Raw genomic sequence first — 15,515 nt, forward strand, 5'->3', positions numbered from 1 at the left:
TGGGATTCACCTAAACTGTCCAGTTACATTTTTTAGTAGATAATTTATTTTTAAAAATTATTGAGATACTGCACTGACCCTTCAAGCTGTGCTGCCCAGCAACTCCTGATTTAATGCTAAACTAATCACAGAACACTTTACAATGACCAATAACCTACCAACTAGACCGTGTGAGGAAACCGGAGCACCCGGAGGAAACCCACACATTTCTGGAGAGCAATGCAAACATTTTTGCATATGCCTTGCTTGCATGCGCCTCTTTAACAACAAAATTCAAGGAGCGTATAGCCCGATGGGAGTTCAGGGAGCTGGGTTAAGCACAATAGGCAGCGATTTAAACAGAGAGAGGAGAAATGGGCTAAGAATTCTATATCTGAATGCACGAAGTGTCAGAAATAAGGCGGATGAGCTTGAAGCTCAGGTGCGAATGGGTAACTATGATATTGTTGGGATAATGGAGACATGGCTGCAGGGAGATCAGACCTGGGAAATGAATGTACAAGGGTATACGTGCTATCGTAGGGACAGAAATATGGGCAGAGGGGGTGGGGTGGCCCTGTTGGTGAGGAATGAGATTCAGTCCTTTGCAAGGGGGCGGGACATAGGATCAGGAGAAGTAGAGTCTGTGTGGATAGAACTGAGGAACAGTAAGGGCAAAAGGACCCTAATGGGTGTTGTCTACAGGCCACCAAACAGTAGCATGGATATTGGGTGCAAGTTGAATAGGGAGTTAGCATTGGCATGTGGCAAAGGTAATGTCGCAGTAGTTATGGGGGATTTCAACATGCAGGTGAATTGGGAGAATCAGGTTGGTGCTGGACCCCAGGATAGGGAGTTTGTAGGGTGCCTACGGGATGCATTCTTGGAACAGCTTGTACGAGAGCTGACCAGGGACACGGCTATTCTGGATTTAGTGTTCTGTAATGAACAGGATTTGATAAGCAATCTTGAAGTAAAGGAGCCATTAGGAGGTAGTGACCATAATATGATAAGTTTTTATCTGCAATTTGAGAAGGATAAGGGCAGATCTGAGGTGTCATTGTTGCAGTTGAACAGGGGAGACAATGGAGCCATGAGGGAGGAGCTGGCCAAAGTTAAATGGACGGATATCCTAGCAGAAAAGACAGTGGAACAGCAATGGCAGGTATTCTTGGGAATAGTGCACAAGGTGCAAAATCAGTTCATCCCCTGGAGAAGGAAGGATTCAAAGTGGGGAAAGGGGCCACAGTGGTTGACAAAGGAAGTCAGAGATTGCATGGCATTAAAAAAAAAGGAAGTATGACAGAGCTAAGGTGAGTGGGAGGACAAATGATTGGGAATTTTTTAAGGAACAACAGAACTTAACTAAAAAGGCAATACAGGGAGAAGAAATGAGGTACAAACGCAAGCTAGCCAGGAATATAAAGGAGGATAGCAAAAGATTTTTTAGGTATGTGAAGAGAAAGAAGATAGTTAAGCACAATGTTGGGCCCTTGAAGAATGAATTGGGTGAAATTGGGGAAACAGAGAAATGGCAGAAGAATTTAAGTACTTTAGATCTGTCTTCTCTAGGGAAGACACAAGCAATCTCCCAGATGTATGGATGGGCCAAGGACATAGGGTAACAGAGGAAATGAAACAGATTGACATTCGGAAGAAAACGGTGATGAGTAGACTGATGGGACTGAAAGCTGACAAATCCCCAGGTCCAGATGGTCTGCATCTTAGGGTACTTAGGAGGTGGCCCTGGAAATTGCGGATGCATTGGTAATCATTTTCCAATGTTCCTTAGATTCAGGATCAGTTCCTGAGGATTGGAGAATGGCTAATGTTATCCCACTTTTTAAGAAAGGAAGGGGGGAGAAAACAGAGAACTATTGTCCTGTCAGCCTAACAGCAGTAATGGGGAAGATGCTAGAGTCCATTATTAAAGATGAAATAGTGGCATATCTAGATAGCAGTGATAGGATTGGGCCGAGCCAGCATGGATTTACCAAGGGCAAATGGTGCTTGACTAATCTATTGGAGTTTTTCGAGGATGTAACCAGGAAGTTAGACAAGGGAGATCCAGTGGATGTAGTGTACCTCGATTTTCAGAAGGCATTTGATAAGATCCCACATAGGAGATTGGTGGGTAAAATCAGAGCTCATGGCATTGGGGGGAAGATATTGACATGGATAGAAAACTGGTTGGCAGATAGAAAGCAAAGGGTAGCGGTGAATGGGTGTTTCTCAGAATGGCAGGTGGTGACTAGTGGGGTGCCACAGGGCTCGGTATTGGGACCACAACTGTTTTCGATTTACATCAATGATTTAGATGAAGGCATTGAGAATAACATCAAGTTTGCTGATGATACTAAGCTGGGTGGCAGTGTGACATGTGATGAGGATGTTAGGAGAATTCAGGGTGACTTGGATAGGCTGGGTGAGTGGGCAGATACTTGGCAGATGGCGTTTAATGTGAATAAGTGTGAGGTTATCCACTTTGGGAGTAAGAATAGGAAGGCAGATTATTATCTGAACGGTGTAGAGTTAGGTAAGGGAGAAAGAAATACAAAGAGATCTCGGAGTCCTTGTTCATCAGTCACTGAAGGTGAATGAGCAAGTGCAGCAGGCAGTGAAGAAGGCTAATGGAATGTTGGCCTTTATTACAAAGGGAATTGAGTTCAAGAACAAGGAAATCCTTTTGCATTTGTACAGGGCCCTGGTGAGACCACACCTGGAGTATTGTGTACAGTTGTGGTCTCCAGGGTTAAGGAAGGACATCCTGGCTGTAGAGGAAGTGCAGTGTAGATTCACGAGGTTAATTCCTGGGATGTCCGGACTGTCTTACGCAGAGAGGTTAGAGAGACTGGGCTTGTACATGCTGGAATTGAGATTGAGAGGGTATTTGATTGAAACATACAAGATTATTAAGGGATTGGACAAGATAGAGGCAGGAAATATGTTCTAGATGCTGGGAGAGTCCAGTACCAGAGGGCATGGTTTGAGAATAAGGGGTAGGTCATTTAGGACAGAGTTAAGGAAAAACTTCTCCCAGAGAGTTGTGGGGGTCTGGAATGCACTGCCTCAGAAGGCAGTGGAGGCCAATTCTCTGGATGCTTTCAAGAAAGAGTTAGATAGGTATCTTATGGATAGGGGAATCAAGGGATAGGGGGACAGGGCAGGAACCGGGTATTGATAGTAGATGATCAGCCATGATCTCAGAATGGCCGTGCAGGCTCGGAGGACCGAATGGTCTACTTCTGCACCTATTGTCTATTTAACCACTCTATCAACCTGTGTAGCCGCTTTCAGCGAGCTATGAACTTGGACCCGATAATCCCTCTGCTCATCAACACTGTTAGGGGTCTTGCCTTGCACAAGTATCTTATTATAACCATACAACAATTACAGCACAGAAATAGGCCCTCTTGGCCCTTCTAGTCCATGCCGAATGCTTACTCTCACCTAGTCCCACTGACCTGCACTCAGCCCATAACCCTCCATTCCTTTCTTGTCCATATACCTATCCAATTTTTTTTTAATGACAATATCAAACCTGCCTCTACCACTTCTACTGGAAGCTCATTCCATACAGCTACCACTCTCTGAGTAAAGAAGTTCCCCCTTGTGTTACCCCTAAACTTCTGCCCCCTAACTCTCAACTCGTGTCCTCTTGTTTGAGTCTCCCCTACTCTCAATGGAAATGCCTATCCACATCAACTCTCTCTATCCCCCTCATAATTTTAAATACCTCTATCAAGTCCACCCTCAACCTTCTACGCTCCAAAGATTAAAGACCTAACTTGTTCAACCTTTTTCTGTAACTTAGGTGCTGAAACCCAGGTAACATTCTAGTAAATCTCCTCTGTACTCTCTCTATTTTGTTGACATCTTTCTTATAATTCGGTGACCAGAACTGTACAAAATACTCCAAATTCGGCCTTTGCAATGCCTTGTACAATTTTAACATTACATCCCAACTCCTATACTCAATGCTCTGATTTATAAAGGCCAGCATACCAAAAGCTTTCTTCACCACCCTATCCACATGAGATTCCACCTTCAGGGAACTATGCACTATTATTCCTAGATCACTCTGTTCTACTGCATTCCTCAATGTCCTACCATTTACCATGTACGTCCTATTTTGATTATTCCTACCAAAATGTAGTACCTCACACTTATCAGCATTAAACTCCATCTGCCATCTTTCAGCCCACTCTTCTAACTGGCCTAAATCTCTCTGCAAGCTTTGAAAACCTATTTCATTATCCACAATGCCACCTATCTTAGTATCATCTGCATACTTACTGATCCTATTTACCACCCCACCATCCAGATTATTAATGTATATGACAAACAACATTGGACCCAGTACAGATCCCTGAGGCACACCACAAGTCACTGGCCTCCAACCTGACGAACAGTTATCCACCACTATTTTCTGGCAACTCCCATCCAGCCACTATTGTATCTATTTTATTACTTCAATATTAATACCTAATGATTGAACCTTCCGTGTGGAACCTTGTCAAAGGCCTTACTAAAGTCCATATAGACAACATCCACTGCTTTACCCTCGTCAACTTTCCTAGTAACCTCTTCAAAAAATTCACTAAGATTTGTCAAACGACCTTCCATGCACAAATCCATGTTGACTGTTCCTAATCAGGCTCTGTCTATCCAGTTAATTATATATACCATCTCTAAGAATACTTTCCATTAATTTACCCACCACTGACATCAAACTGACAGGCCTATAATTGCTAGGTTTACTCTTAGAACCCTTTTTAAACATTGGAACCACCTGAGCAATATGCCAGTCCTCTGGCACCATCCCTGTTTCTAATGACATTTGAAATATTTCTGTCAGAGCCCCTGCTATTTCTACACTAACCTCTCTCAAGGTCCTAGGGAATATCCTGCCAGGACCTGAAGACTTATCCACTTTTATATTCTTTAAAAGCGCAAATACTTTCTCTTTAATCACCATAGTTTCCATAACTACCTTACTTGTTTCCCTTACCTTACACAATTCAATATCCTTCTCTTTAGTGAAGACTGAAGAAAATAATTTGTTCAAAATCTCCCGCATCTCTTTCGGCTCCACACATAGCTGTCCACGCTGATTCTCTAAGGGACCAGTTTTATCCCTCATTATCCTTTTGCTATTAATATAACTGTAGAAATCCTTTGGATTTATTTTCACCTTACTTGCCAGAGCAACCTCATACCTTCTGTTGGCTTTTCTAATTTCTTTCTTAAGATTCTTTTTACATTCTTTATATTCCTGGAGCACCGCATTGCTGCCTATATTGTAGATCTCTCTTTTTCCAAACCAAGTTTCCAGTGTCCCTTGAAAGCCATGGCTCTCTCAAACTTTTATCCTTTCCTTTCAAACTAACGGGAACATAAAGATTCTGTACCCAAATTTAAAAAATTTTTAGAGCTGCAGCACAGTAACTGGCCCTTCTGGCTCAACCAGCCTGCATCACTCAATTACACCCATGTAACCAACTATGCCAGGGGTGGGCAAACTTTTTAACTTGAGGACCACAAAGGTTTCTAAAATTTGACAGGGGGGCTGGACCAGGAGCAGATGGACGGAGTGTTTTGGTAATACACCTCATAAGAGAAAATAAAATATCATGGGATATGTAGAAAACATGTGCTTTAATTTCAATTGAAAATGAACAAATGCATTACAACAAAATATCTGTCTTTGAAGTCCCATGGCATTTAGCTATTTATTGAAATGACTCTTAAAACAATGAAAATTAAATGAATAAAATACAGCTTTTTTAAAATAGTAACAGTTATTATTTTAAAGCACTGAAAATTCTGTTATCCTTCAAGATATTATCATCATCACTCTCCTCCTCACTGAAAATTCTGTTATCCTTCAAGATATTATCATCATCACTCTCCTCCTGACTGTCTTTATTTCAAAAACGGTAGGAGATGCAGGTCTACTTGTCCTGCTCCTTCTTATTCAATTGTCCCCTGTGCCAAAACTCAACAACGACCCGCACAATGACAGAACAGTGAGAGTGCGCGAGTATGCGGAGCCTGTTATTTGATCTGGAGCGCATTTTTTATTTTGAGAACGTACGTGCACCTACACACTACTCATGTCCATCACTTAACAGAAATGACATGTAACATGTAAGGCTTATTGAAAAAAATATTTTCAAATGCATTTTTTACATAACGCAACGAAGAAACTTATTTTTAATTTCAGTGGGAACAGTGTTGTTGGTCTCCCTTTTTAGCCAGCGCATCAAAGTCTGGATTTAGTTTTGTTGTGGCGATTCTCAGGATGGATCTGAGGTGTTGGTAAGTTAACTTGGATCTGTGGCTGGCTTTGTTGATGTTCATGACGCTGAACGCCTGTTCACACAAATAGGTCGAACCGAACAAAGAGTAAAGCGCAAATGTGGAGTAATACGCTGCACCTCAACAAAGGTCAATGTGTAGCGGTGTGCTACATGCAGCGCTAAAATTATGACACGGAGTCGGTAACTGCAGTCGAAGAAAAAAACTTTATTCGAAATCCCCAGCCTCACTTTTAAGCCTCCCTCAACCTGCCCCCTGCGCAGAGGCTCCAAAGCTCTGTGCTCGCAAATCCCCGCAGGCTATCTCCCTTAGCCGGAACGCTGGCTAATTGTGAGCCGGTTCGGATGTGCCAGGAAATGGGTCGCCACAAATGTATATAGAGTGCGTCATCTAATGGGAAAACACCAGAATTGCGGGGAAAAAATGTTAACAAGGTTTATTAATATAATTTCATCAAGTTCTGCGGGCCGAATTAAAAAGCTTAACGGGCCGTAGTTTGCCCATGCCTGAACTATGCAGTCACGTGTGGAATGTACAAATTCCTTACAGGCAGCAGTGAGAATTGAACTGGGGTCACCTGTACTGAAAAGCATGGTGCTAATCGCTATGCTACTGTGCAGTGCTGATAGAAGTGTGTAAGACTATAAGAAACATGGATACAGCAGACAGCTGCAATCATTTACCCAGGGTTGAAGTGTCTAATACTAGGGGGCACACCTTTAAGATGAGGGGGGAAAATGCAAAGGAAATTTTCTTTCCTATAATGACATCTGAGGGTGTAATGTGTAGGCTTCAGAGATTCATCTAAACTGTCAAGTTACATTTTTTTAGTAATTTATTTAATTGTTGCATTTGATTTATCATCATCACCTCTGGTTTAGTCTGTGGAAGTCAACGCCACAGCCGGCTGTGGAGGCCAAGTGATTGTGAATATTTAAAGTGGGAATTCATAGGTTCCAGTCCTGAAGAAAGGTCTCAGCCCAAAAAGTTGCTCTCTGACCTGTTGAGTTCCAACATTTTGATTGTGTTGCTCTGAAGTTTGATAGTTTCCTGATTAGTCAGGGTGCCAAAGGTTATGGGAAAAGGCAGTAGAATGGGGTTTAGATGGATAATAAACCAACCATTATGAAATAGTCCTCCAAGAGGATCACAGCCTTGCCCTGGTTTGGAGAATTGTGTACCTCAATGACTGGGAGAGCTATGTTGGCTGGAGTCAGAGCCTTGTGATTTGGCTCTTGGTAGGGTCACCCATGCCAAACAGATAGAGGCCAGACTGATCCTCCAGGTTCGGGGTTTCAGCTCAGGGCTAAGATCTGACTGGTCAAACAAAATTGTTATGGAAACGGCAATGAAGAATCCCTCTACATCTGAGTGACAGTATTCCTGCATGTCCAGCTAGGACTTGCACAACTAGCAGTAGTGAAAACTGAGAGGAAGCTACTGAACACCACCAGATATGGAGATCCTGCACTGCTGTCATAAATGACAGCGGCATAATGGACAAAAAGTAAGATGGAATGGTGGGGCTGACTCAATAAGCTAAATCCTGCCAATGTCTTGCAGCTTTAAGTAGCCGGGGAAGGTGATACGCAGGTGAGAAGAGGTAAGAGGCCAGTGTGGGGAGAATAGAAGAAGAGGGGAGGTGGAAGGGATTTTCTTTAAACCATAAGGAGAAACTGATACATTGCTGTCAAGGCCTTTACCTTCCCTGCCCCCTGGCTTCACTTCTCACCTTCTAGCTATCCTCCTAGACACTATTCTGGTGTCTTCCCCTTCCTTTCCAGACTTGAATGGTCTCAGCCCAAAATGTCAGCTGTTTGTTAATTTCCATAGATGCTGCCTGATCTGAGTTCCTCCAGCGTTTTGTGTGTGGTACTTCAGTAATTTTTATGCTGGTTCAACAACTTCCTGTAGAGCTAAACCAGATATCATTCTGTATTGTTATGGTCTCTGAAGAATTTTACTTTCTCGCTACAGCTTGTTAATCCGGTCTGCTGCTTAGGTGATCAGATTTGTAGGCAAGTGTTCAATGTGATTTTAATAATAGTATTGTGTTTTCTCAGGTTGCTGATGCAATTCTCGGAAATCAAATGTTCACCCACTATGATCGGGCCCATATTGCCCAGCTGTGTGAGAAGGCGGGCTTGCTGCAGAGAGCTTTGGAGCATTATACAGATCTATATGATATTAAACGTGCCGTTGTCCACACTCATCTGCTAAACCCCGAGGTATGTGTTCAGTTTTACTGTCATTCAACCATACACGTATATATGACTAAACAAAATATATCTCCAGGGCCATGGTGCATATAGTCACATACAGCATGTAATAGTTATGATCTAAAAATTAAAGTAAATCTTATTATCAAAGTACATGCATGTCATCACATACAACCCTGTGATCTATGTTCTTGTGGGTATTCTCAATAAATCTGTAGATTACTAACTATAACACAATGAATGAAAGATTGCCCAACTAGGGCGTTCAACCAAAGTGCAGAAGACAACAAGCAGTGCAAATACAAAAAGAAAAAATAATATATAAATGAGCAATAAATATTGGGAACATGAGATGAGGAGATCTTGAAAGTGAGTTTACTGGTTGATGGAACATTTCCATGATGGGGCAAGTGAATCTCCAGCTGGGACTTGCAAGTGTACTTGAGTGAAATTATGCCCTTTGGTTCAAGAGCCTGATTGTTGAGGGGTAATAACTGTTCTTGAATCTGGTAGTGTAAGTCTTAAGGCTCCTGTACCACCTTCCTGATGGCATTAGTGAAAAGAGCTTGACCTGAGTAATGGGGATCTCTGATGGATGATACTTTGCTGCAACAGAGTTTCATATAGATGTGCTCAATTGTTGGGAGGGCTTTATCCATAGTGGACTGTACTGTATCCACTACATTTTGTAGGATTTTCCATTCAAGGGCATTGTTTCCGTACCAGGCTGTGATGCAGCCAGCCACTATACTCTCCACTACGTATCTGTAGAAGTTTGTCAAAGTTTTAGATGTTGTGCCAAATTTTCACAAATTCCTGAGAAAATCTGCTATGCTTTCTTCGTAATTGCAGTTACATGCTGAGCCCAGGACAGGTCCTCTGAAGTAATAACACCTAGGAATTTAAAGTTGCTAGCCCTCTCTATCTCTCATCCTCCGATGAGTACTGGCTCATTGACGTCTGGTTTCTTCTCCTGAAATCTGTAATCAGCTCTTTGATCTTGCTGACATTGAATAAGGGGTTATTGGTATGGCACACTCAGCCAGACTTTCAATACAGAATGTAGTTACAAAATAATGTTAGCACAAATCCCTGAGTGGCATTATCTGTTGATTGATAGTGCATGGGAGGTTATCCTTGAGCCTTGCTCCTGTAAGAATAAGAATACAGCATTTCCTCATCTTGCCCTGGGTCATTTGCAGATGAAGGTAATAGTTTGTTTCCCAGGAAGTGAACATTAGAAAGCAGTATTAATGGGAGAGCCAACCTGCAAATGTTAGCCTTTTAACCTAGCATGGATCCCAGTGCACTTGCTGCAGTTCTGTTTGCCCTCACTTTCCCCCCAGGTGAGTGTAACAGGCGACGCCGCTGTATGATGGTCTGTTCCATGCATTAACCTGATGAATCGCAGCTACTCTGTAGGTCTGTAGTGTACAATAGGGTCTTGGGATCATGAGAAAAACATTTGAGGCAAGCATTTGGACCTGGAGAGGCCACTGCAACTAAGCGCATTGCCATCTTACCAAAATTGTGATCAATATTTGTGTTCCATTGTTTTGGCCATGGCTCAGTCCATTGGATTCTTAATGACAGGTTGCCAGTGGTTCAGCATAAGATATGGGAGCAGAATTAGGTCATTCGGTTCATCGAATCTGCGTTGCCATTCCATCATGGCCGATTTATTTTACCCCTTAATCCCATTCCCTTCCTTTCTCCCTGTAGGTAAAAGAGGGGGTCCAAGATTCTTTATCTGAAAGTGGTGGAACAGAAATTCCATAACCTTGAGTACTGAGAAACCGGAAGCCAAACTTTCCAGATGTGTGAATGGCCTCCTTTTGGTGTCATATCCATATTGTTTTTATAGTGAACCTCACAGGAATCCTTAAGCTCAAGTTCAACTGTATTGCCATTTCACCCACCCACATGTATAAAGCTAAAATAAACAATGTTCCTCTGGGACCACAGTACATAAAATAATAACACAAGTTACATTAATAGATTTCCCTAGATGTACAAGTTAATATAAAATACATGGCACCATAGTGGTTGGCACAACACTTCTGAGTGCCAGCGACATGGGTTCGATTCCCTCTGCTACATTCTCCCCTTGACCTTGTGGGTTTCCTGTGGGTCCTCTGGTTTCCTCCCACGGTCTAAAGACGTGCTGGTTGGTAGTTTAATTGATCATTGTAAATTGTCCCATGATTAGGCTAGGGTTAAATCAGGGGTTGCTGGATGATGCAGCTTAAAGGACCAGAAGGGCCTATTCCACACTTAATAAATAAATAGAAAATAAACATGTACGACTTGTAGTTAAATATACAACAGTGTTATAAATATGTACTAGGTGGTAGCAAAGTGTTCAGAAGTCCCACAGCCGTGGGGGGAGAGGGGTGTTGTGTGGTTGAGCTGTTACCCTTCCTAGCACATTTGTTCTTGTACTGTCCGAGGGTAAGAGGTTAAAGAGATGGTGGAATGGATGGGATGGGTCCTTGACAATACCGAGGACTCAATGAAACCAATATTCTGGTCTGTCCTGGATTGGAGAGGAGAGAGAACCCGGTGATCCCCTCAGCTCACAATCTTTCTCAGCACCTTTCAGTCAGATTCCTTGCTGTTCCCATACCAGATGGCGATACTGCTGATCAGGACCCTCTTGTGGCTAAGTGTTTCTTCTTGCTTCTAGTGGCTTGTGAACTACTTTGGTGCCCTGTCAGTAGAAGATTCTCTTGAGTGCTTGCGTGCCATGTTATCGGCAAACATCCGCCAGAATCTGCAGCTCTGTGTGCAAGTGGCATCAAAGTATCACGAGCAGCTTGGCACACAGTCACTGGTAGAGCTCTTTGAATCCTTTAAAAGTTATGAAGGTAAGAGGCTGCTACACAGCTGAAGTGATTTTAAATGGTTTATGTAATGTGTGAGGAAACTTTTATTATAAAATGCTCATAACTGCCTTCTTGTTGGTTTTGTTTTCTCAGTCTTTGTTCTTTGTATAATTTTGAAAGTTCTACTGTGTGGACTGAAGCTTTCCAAACTTAATCCTGATGGCTAGTATTCATTCCCGGGTCCAATATGTCGATGCAGCTGCAAAGAAGACACAACAGCGACTATATTTCATTAGGTGTTTGAGGAGATTTGATAGATACTTTACTGATCCCAAAAGAATGTACAATTTCACAGCATTACAAATGGACAGATACAAATATTAGAAAAGTAAGGAAAAATAAAAAAAAAAACAAGTTACCTCAAACAGTCTAACTGGAGGGGGTCGTCACTTCCCCAGATATAGGTTGACTCATTATAGAGCCTAATGACCGAGGGCAAGAATGACCTCATTTAGCAGTCTTTGGAGCAGCGCATTTGTCTTAATCTATTACTAAAAGTGCTTCCTTCAGCCAAGATGGTATGCAGAGTGTGAGAAACATTGTCCAGAATTGCCAGGATTTTCCAAAGGGTTCTTTATTCTTCCACAGCCTCCAGTGTGTCCAGTTTGACTCCTAAAGCAGAGCCAGCCTTTCTAATAAGTTTATTGGGCCTTTTGGCATCACCCGTGTTGATGCCATTGTCCTAGCAAACCACAGAATAGAAGATTGTACTGTTTGAATATGTGAAGGAGGGGCCTCCATACTCCATACTCAAAGGACCTCAGTCTCCTCAGGAAGTGGAGGCAGATAGAGGAAGTAAAAGTATGTCACCAAAGACACTTTCTATAGGGGTACTGTGGAGAGGAGTCTAACTGACTGCATCACTGTCTGGTATGGAGGGGCACAAGATTGAAATAAGCTGCAGAGAGTTGTAAGCTTAGTCAGCTGGCTTCCCCAGCATCCAGGACATTTTCAAGGAGTGATGCTTCAAAAAGATTGCATTCATCATTTATGACCCATCACACAGGTCATGTCTTTTTCTTCGTTTGCTGCCACCAGGAAGGAGATGCAGAAGCCTATTGGCGCGCACACAACAATTCAGCTGCTTCCCTCTGCCATCCAATTTCTGAATGGACAATGAATCTATGAATACCAACTCACTACTTTTGATATATATTTATGCTTTTTTCCCCCTCTATTATCAGGTTTTGTATTGCACTGCTGTCATACAGACAACAAATTTCACAACGTGCTGGTGGTATTAAGTCTGATTCTGATTCATTTATACAATGTGAGAAACACAAGCCTTCGGAAGTTGAATTAGGTTTTATTTTTCAAGCTGCATGCAAGTCTGAATCTTCTGGCTTTCAACAAAAGCATTAGTGGTCAACACGCACACAGTGCTGGGGGATCTCAGCAAGGCAAACAGCAAAATACTTGTAGATTTCCTCCAGCAATTTGTGTATTGCTCAAGATTTCCAGCATCGGCAGAATTTCTTGTGTTCATTCTTTAGTGGTCAGCAATTCTGAGAATCTTTCTGCTGCCAGCTGTTTATGCAAGACTGGTCTATTCCAAGATGTGCTTTTTCATTCTTGGTTTTCATTTGCATCTTAAAATACCTTGATAGCCAATACTGTTTGAGAAAGTAGTTTCAGTAATTTGATTCATTAAAATTAATGTTTTAATTAAAATGTAAGCATGACCTTGATTCAATTCTTCAGTGCTTTCAGATTTTGCAAGTTCTTTGTCATCATATAGATTTGCCCTGGCTGTCTCATCCACTTGTGTCTTTCGTAATCTTAGAACCTAGCATATCTTCCCTCAGCCTCTGCCACTCCAGAGAAAACTCAAGTTGTTCACTCTTATCTGTGGTGACTTCTAATCCAGGTAGCTTCCTGGTGAATTTTTTCTGCACCCTCACCACAGCATTGATCTCCTTCTAATAATGGGGTGGCCAGAATTCAATACAATGCTTCAGATGTGGCTTAACCAGGGTTTTATAATGCTACAACATAACTTCCTGACTCTTGAACCCAATTGCTGAACTAATAAATATAGCCCAGCTAGTTGAGGAGCAGGGGTAGATAGCAATCTGGAAGTCTTGCCAGAGATGTTTGATCAGGTCAAGGTTAGGACTCTGACTAGGCCACTCGAGGACATTAATTTTCTTCATTTGAAGCCACTCCATGGTAGCTTTGGCAGTGTGCTTTAGATCATTCTCCTGATGAAGGATGAACTTCCTCCCCACTTTAAGCTTTCTGAGCAAGGCTATCAGGTTTTTATCTAAAATCTCTCTGTATTTAGCAGGATTCCTTTTCCCATCAATCCTAACCAAATTTCCATTTGCTGCTCCTGAAAAGCATCCCAATAGCATCATTCTACCTCCATCGTACTTTGCAGTAGGGATGGGGTTAGCTGTATTAGATTTATGCCAGATATACCGCTAAGTGTTGAGACCAAAAAATTCTACTTTAGATTCATCCAACCATAAGACCTTCTTCCACGTCTTTACAGTATCGCTTTGAAAAGTCTTTAGGGCAAGGAAATGCTTTTTTTTTTGTCTAGCCAAGGCTTCTTACTTGCCAATTTTTGTGCAAGCCCTTGGAGATGATGAAGCCATGAACATCATCTGCATTTGCAGCCACTGACTTCTGCATTTCACTCAAAGTGACTGTTGGCACCACAATATCCTCACTTATAATTCCTCTCCGGCAGCTGAGTTTAAAGAGACAGGTTGACCTAAGCACTGTGGCTGTGGTTTCATATTTTTTTCCACTTTTTCATGGTGGACAGCACTGAGCCATGAGGTTTGGTTAGTGCCTTTGAGATGGTCTTGAATCCTTCCCCAGATTTGTTCTCCTCTATTATCATTTCCCTGACTTGCCTTGAATGCTCTTATGTTTTTGTTTTGGTTTGTTCTGTTGAAAATCTACCATACTGTTGAACATTGCAGGGAGAGAGGGTATTTGTTCTTATGAATTCATTGAAAACAGGTGATCCTCCAATTTTCTACGTCAACAAGTTGGGTGAGTTGTTAAGGCCACTGAGGAAAGTTGGTGTAGTAATTACAAAGGCGATGAATACTTTGTCAGCCTCACTATTTTGTTTTTTAAATTTTAGTAAATTAAGTTTTTAGAATTTTTCTTTTTGATTTGACATAATGCTGATGTTTTATATATTAGCTCAAAAATCCTTCAATATATTTTAAATTTATTAAATGAAATAGTAATTCATACAAATGCTGTCTTCCCATTTAGGATTATTTTACTTCCTTGGATCCATTGTGAATTTCAGCCAAGAACCAGATGTCCACTTTAAGTACATTCAGGCAGCCTGCAAAACTGGGCAGATCAAGGAAGTTGAACGTATATGTCGCGAAAGCAACTGTTATGATTCAGAACGTGTGAAAAACTTCCTGAAGGTATTTACAAGATTTTATATTGCTTCCTATTTTTACATGTAGTCAAAAATCTGAAAAGCACATTGGTTGTGTTTTTTGCCTTTTGGGAAAATTTGTTGGCTTTTTGTCAGTTTAAGTAGTTCTGCAGTGCGGTCCTGAGGAGTATTGTATATGGTGGCGACATCTTTAAGGGTGATATGCAGCCTAACTTGTGGGAAAAGTCTTCCATCTGGTCAATCTGTTCAGTATTCAGTTCATTGATTGTTAGCCTAACCCTGATATACACTGTTCATACAGGGTTACTCAGATGCTTATGTCAGGACAGATTGATTTTGTTGGATTTGTCAAAGTAAGCAGTGCATAGTTCATGAAATAGAAGCTCTTTGGGTGACTGAGTTTAATGGATTTGGGAAATTCTTTTAAAAGTGATTGGAATTATATGGGTAGCTCACCAATGTGTGCCTGCAACAAGGTGGATTTGAGATGTTTTCAGCATTCCCTCTGTTCACTTTGCTGGAAGGTGACCTTGTGACTGCATCACTCTGCAAACAAGCGAATAAAACAGCTGTTCTGGGCTTTCTTTTAAGTGCTCATATGTTGTATTAGTTATTTGGGTAAATGCTTCAGATTTTGAGTCAATCTCCAGCTGGACTAGGCAAAAAATGTGGTTTAGTATTTATCTATTGAGATACTGTGAGGCCCTTTTAGCTGCCCAGCAATCCCTCCTCTCC

The 15,515-nt window shown here is 41.7% G+C and overlaps 1 protein-coding gene across 1 annotated transcript in view; it reads left to right on the forward strand.

Moving 5' to 3' along the window:
* cltcl1 (clathrin, heavy chain-like 1) overlaps nucleotides 1-15,515 on the forward strand; it is a 146,085-nt gene that overhangs the window by 72,468 nt on the left and 58,102 nt on the right. The window contains exons 12-14 of the mRNA XM_059943697.1: nucleotides 8,364-8,528; nucleotides 11,206-11,386; nucleotides 14,642-14,805. Of these exons, the coding sequence (XP_059799680.1) occupies nucleotides 8,364-8,528; nucleotides 11,206-11,386; nucleotides 14,642-14,805 (510 nt within the window). The remainder of the gene's footprint in view (nucleotides 1-8,363; nucleotides 8,529-11,205; nucleotides 11,387-14,641; nucleotides 14,806-15,515) is intronic.

The sequence above is a fragment of the Hypanus sabinus genome, chromosome 18, assembly GCF_030144855.1.
Source record: "Hypanus sabinus isolate sHypSab1 chromosome 18, sHypSab1.hap1, whole genome shotgun sequence".
Classification (NCBI taxonomy): Eukaryota; Metazoa; Chordata; class Chondrichthyes; order Myliobatiformes; family Dasyatidae; genus Hypanus; species Hypanus sabinus.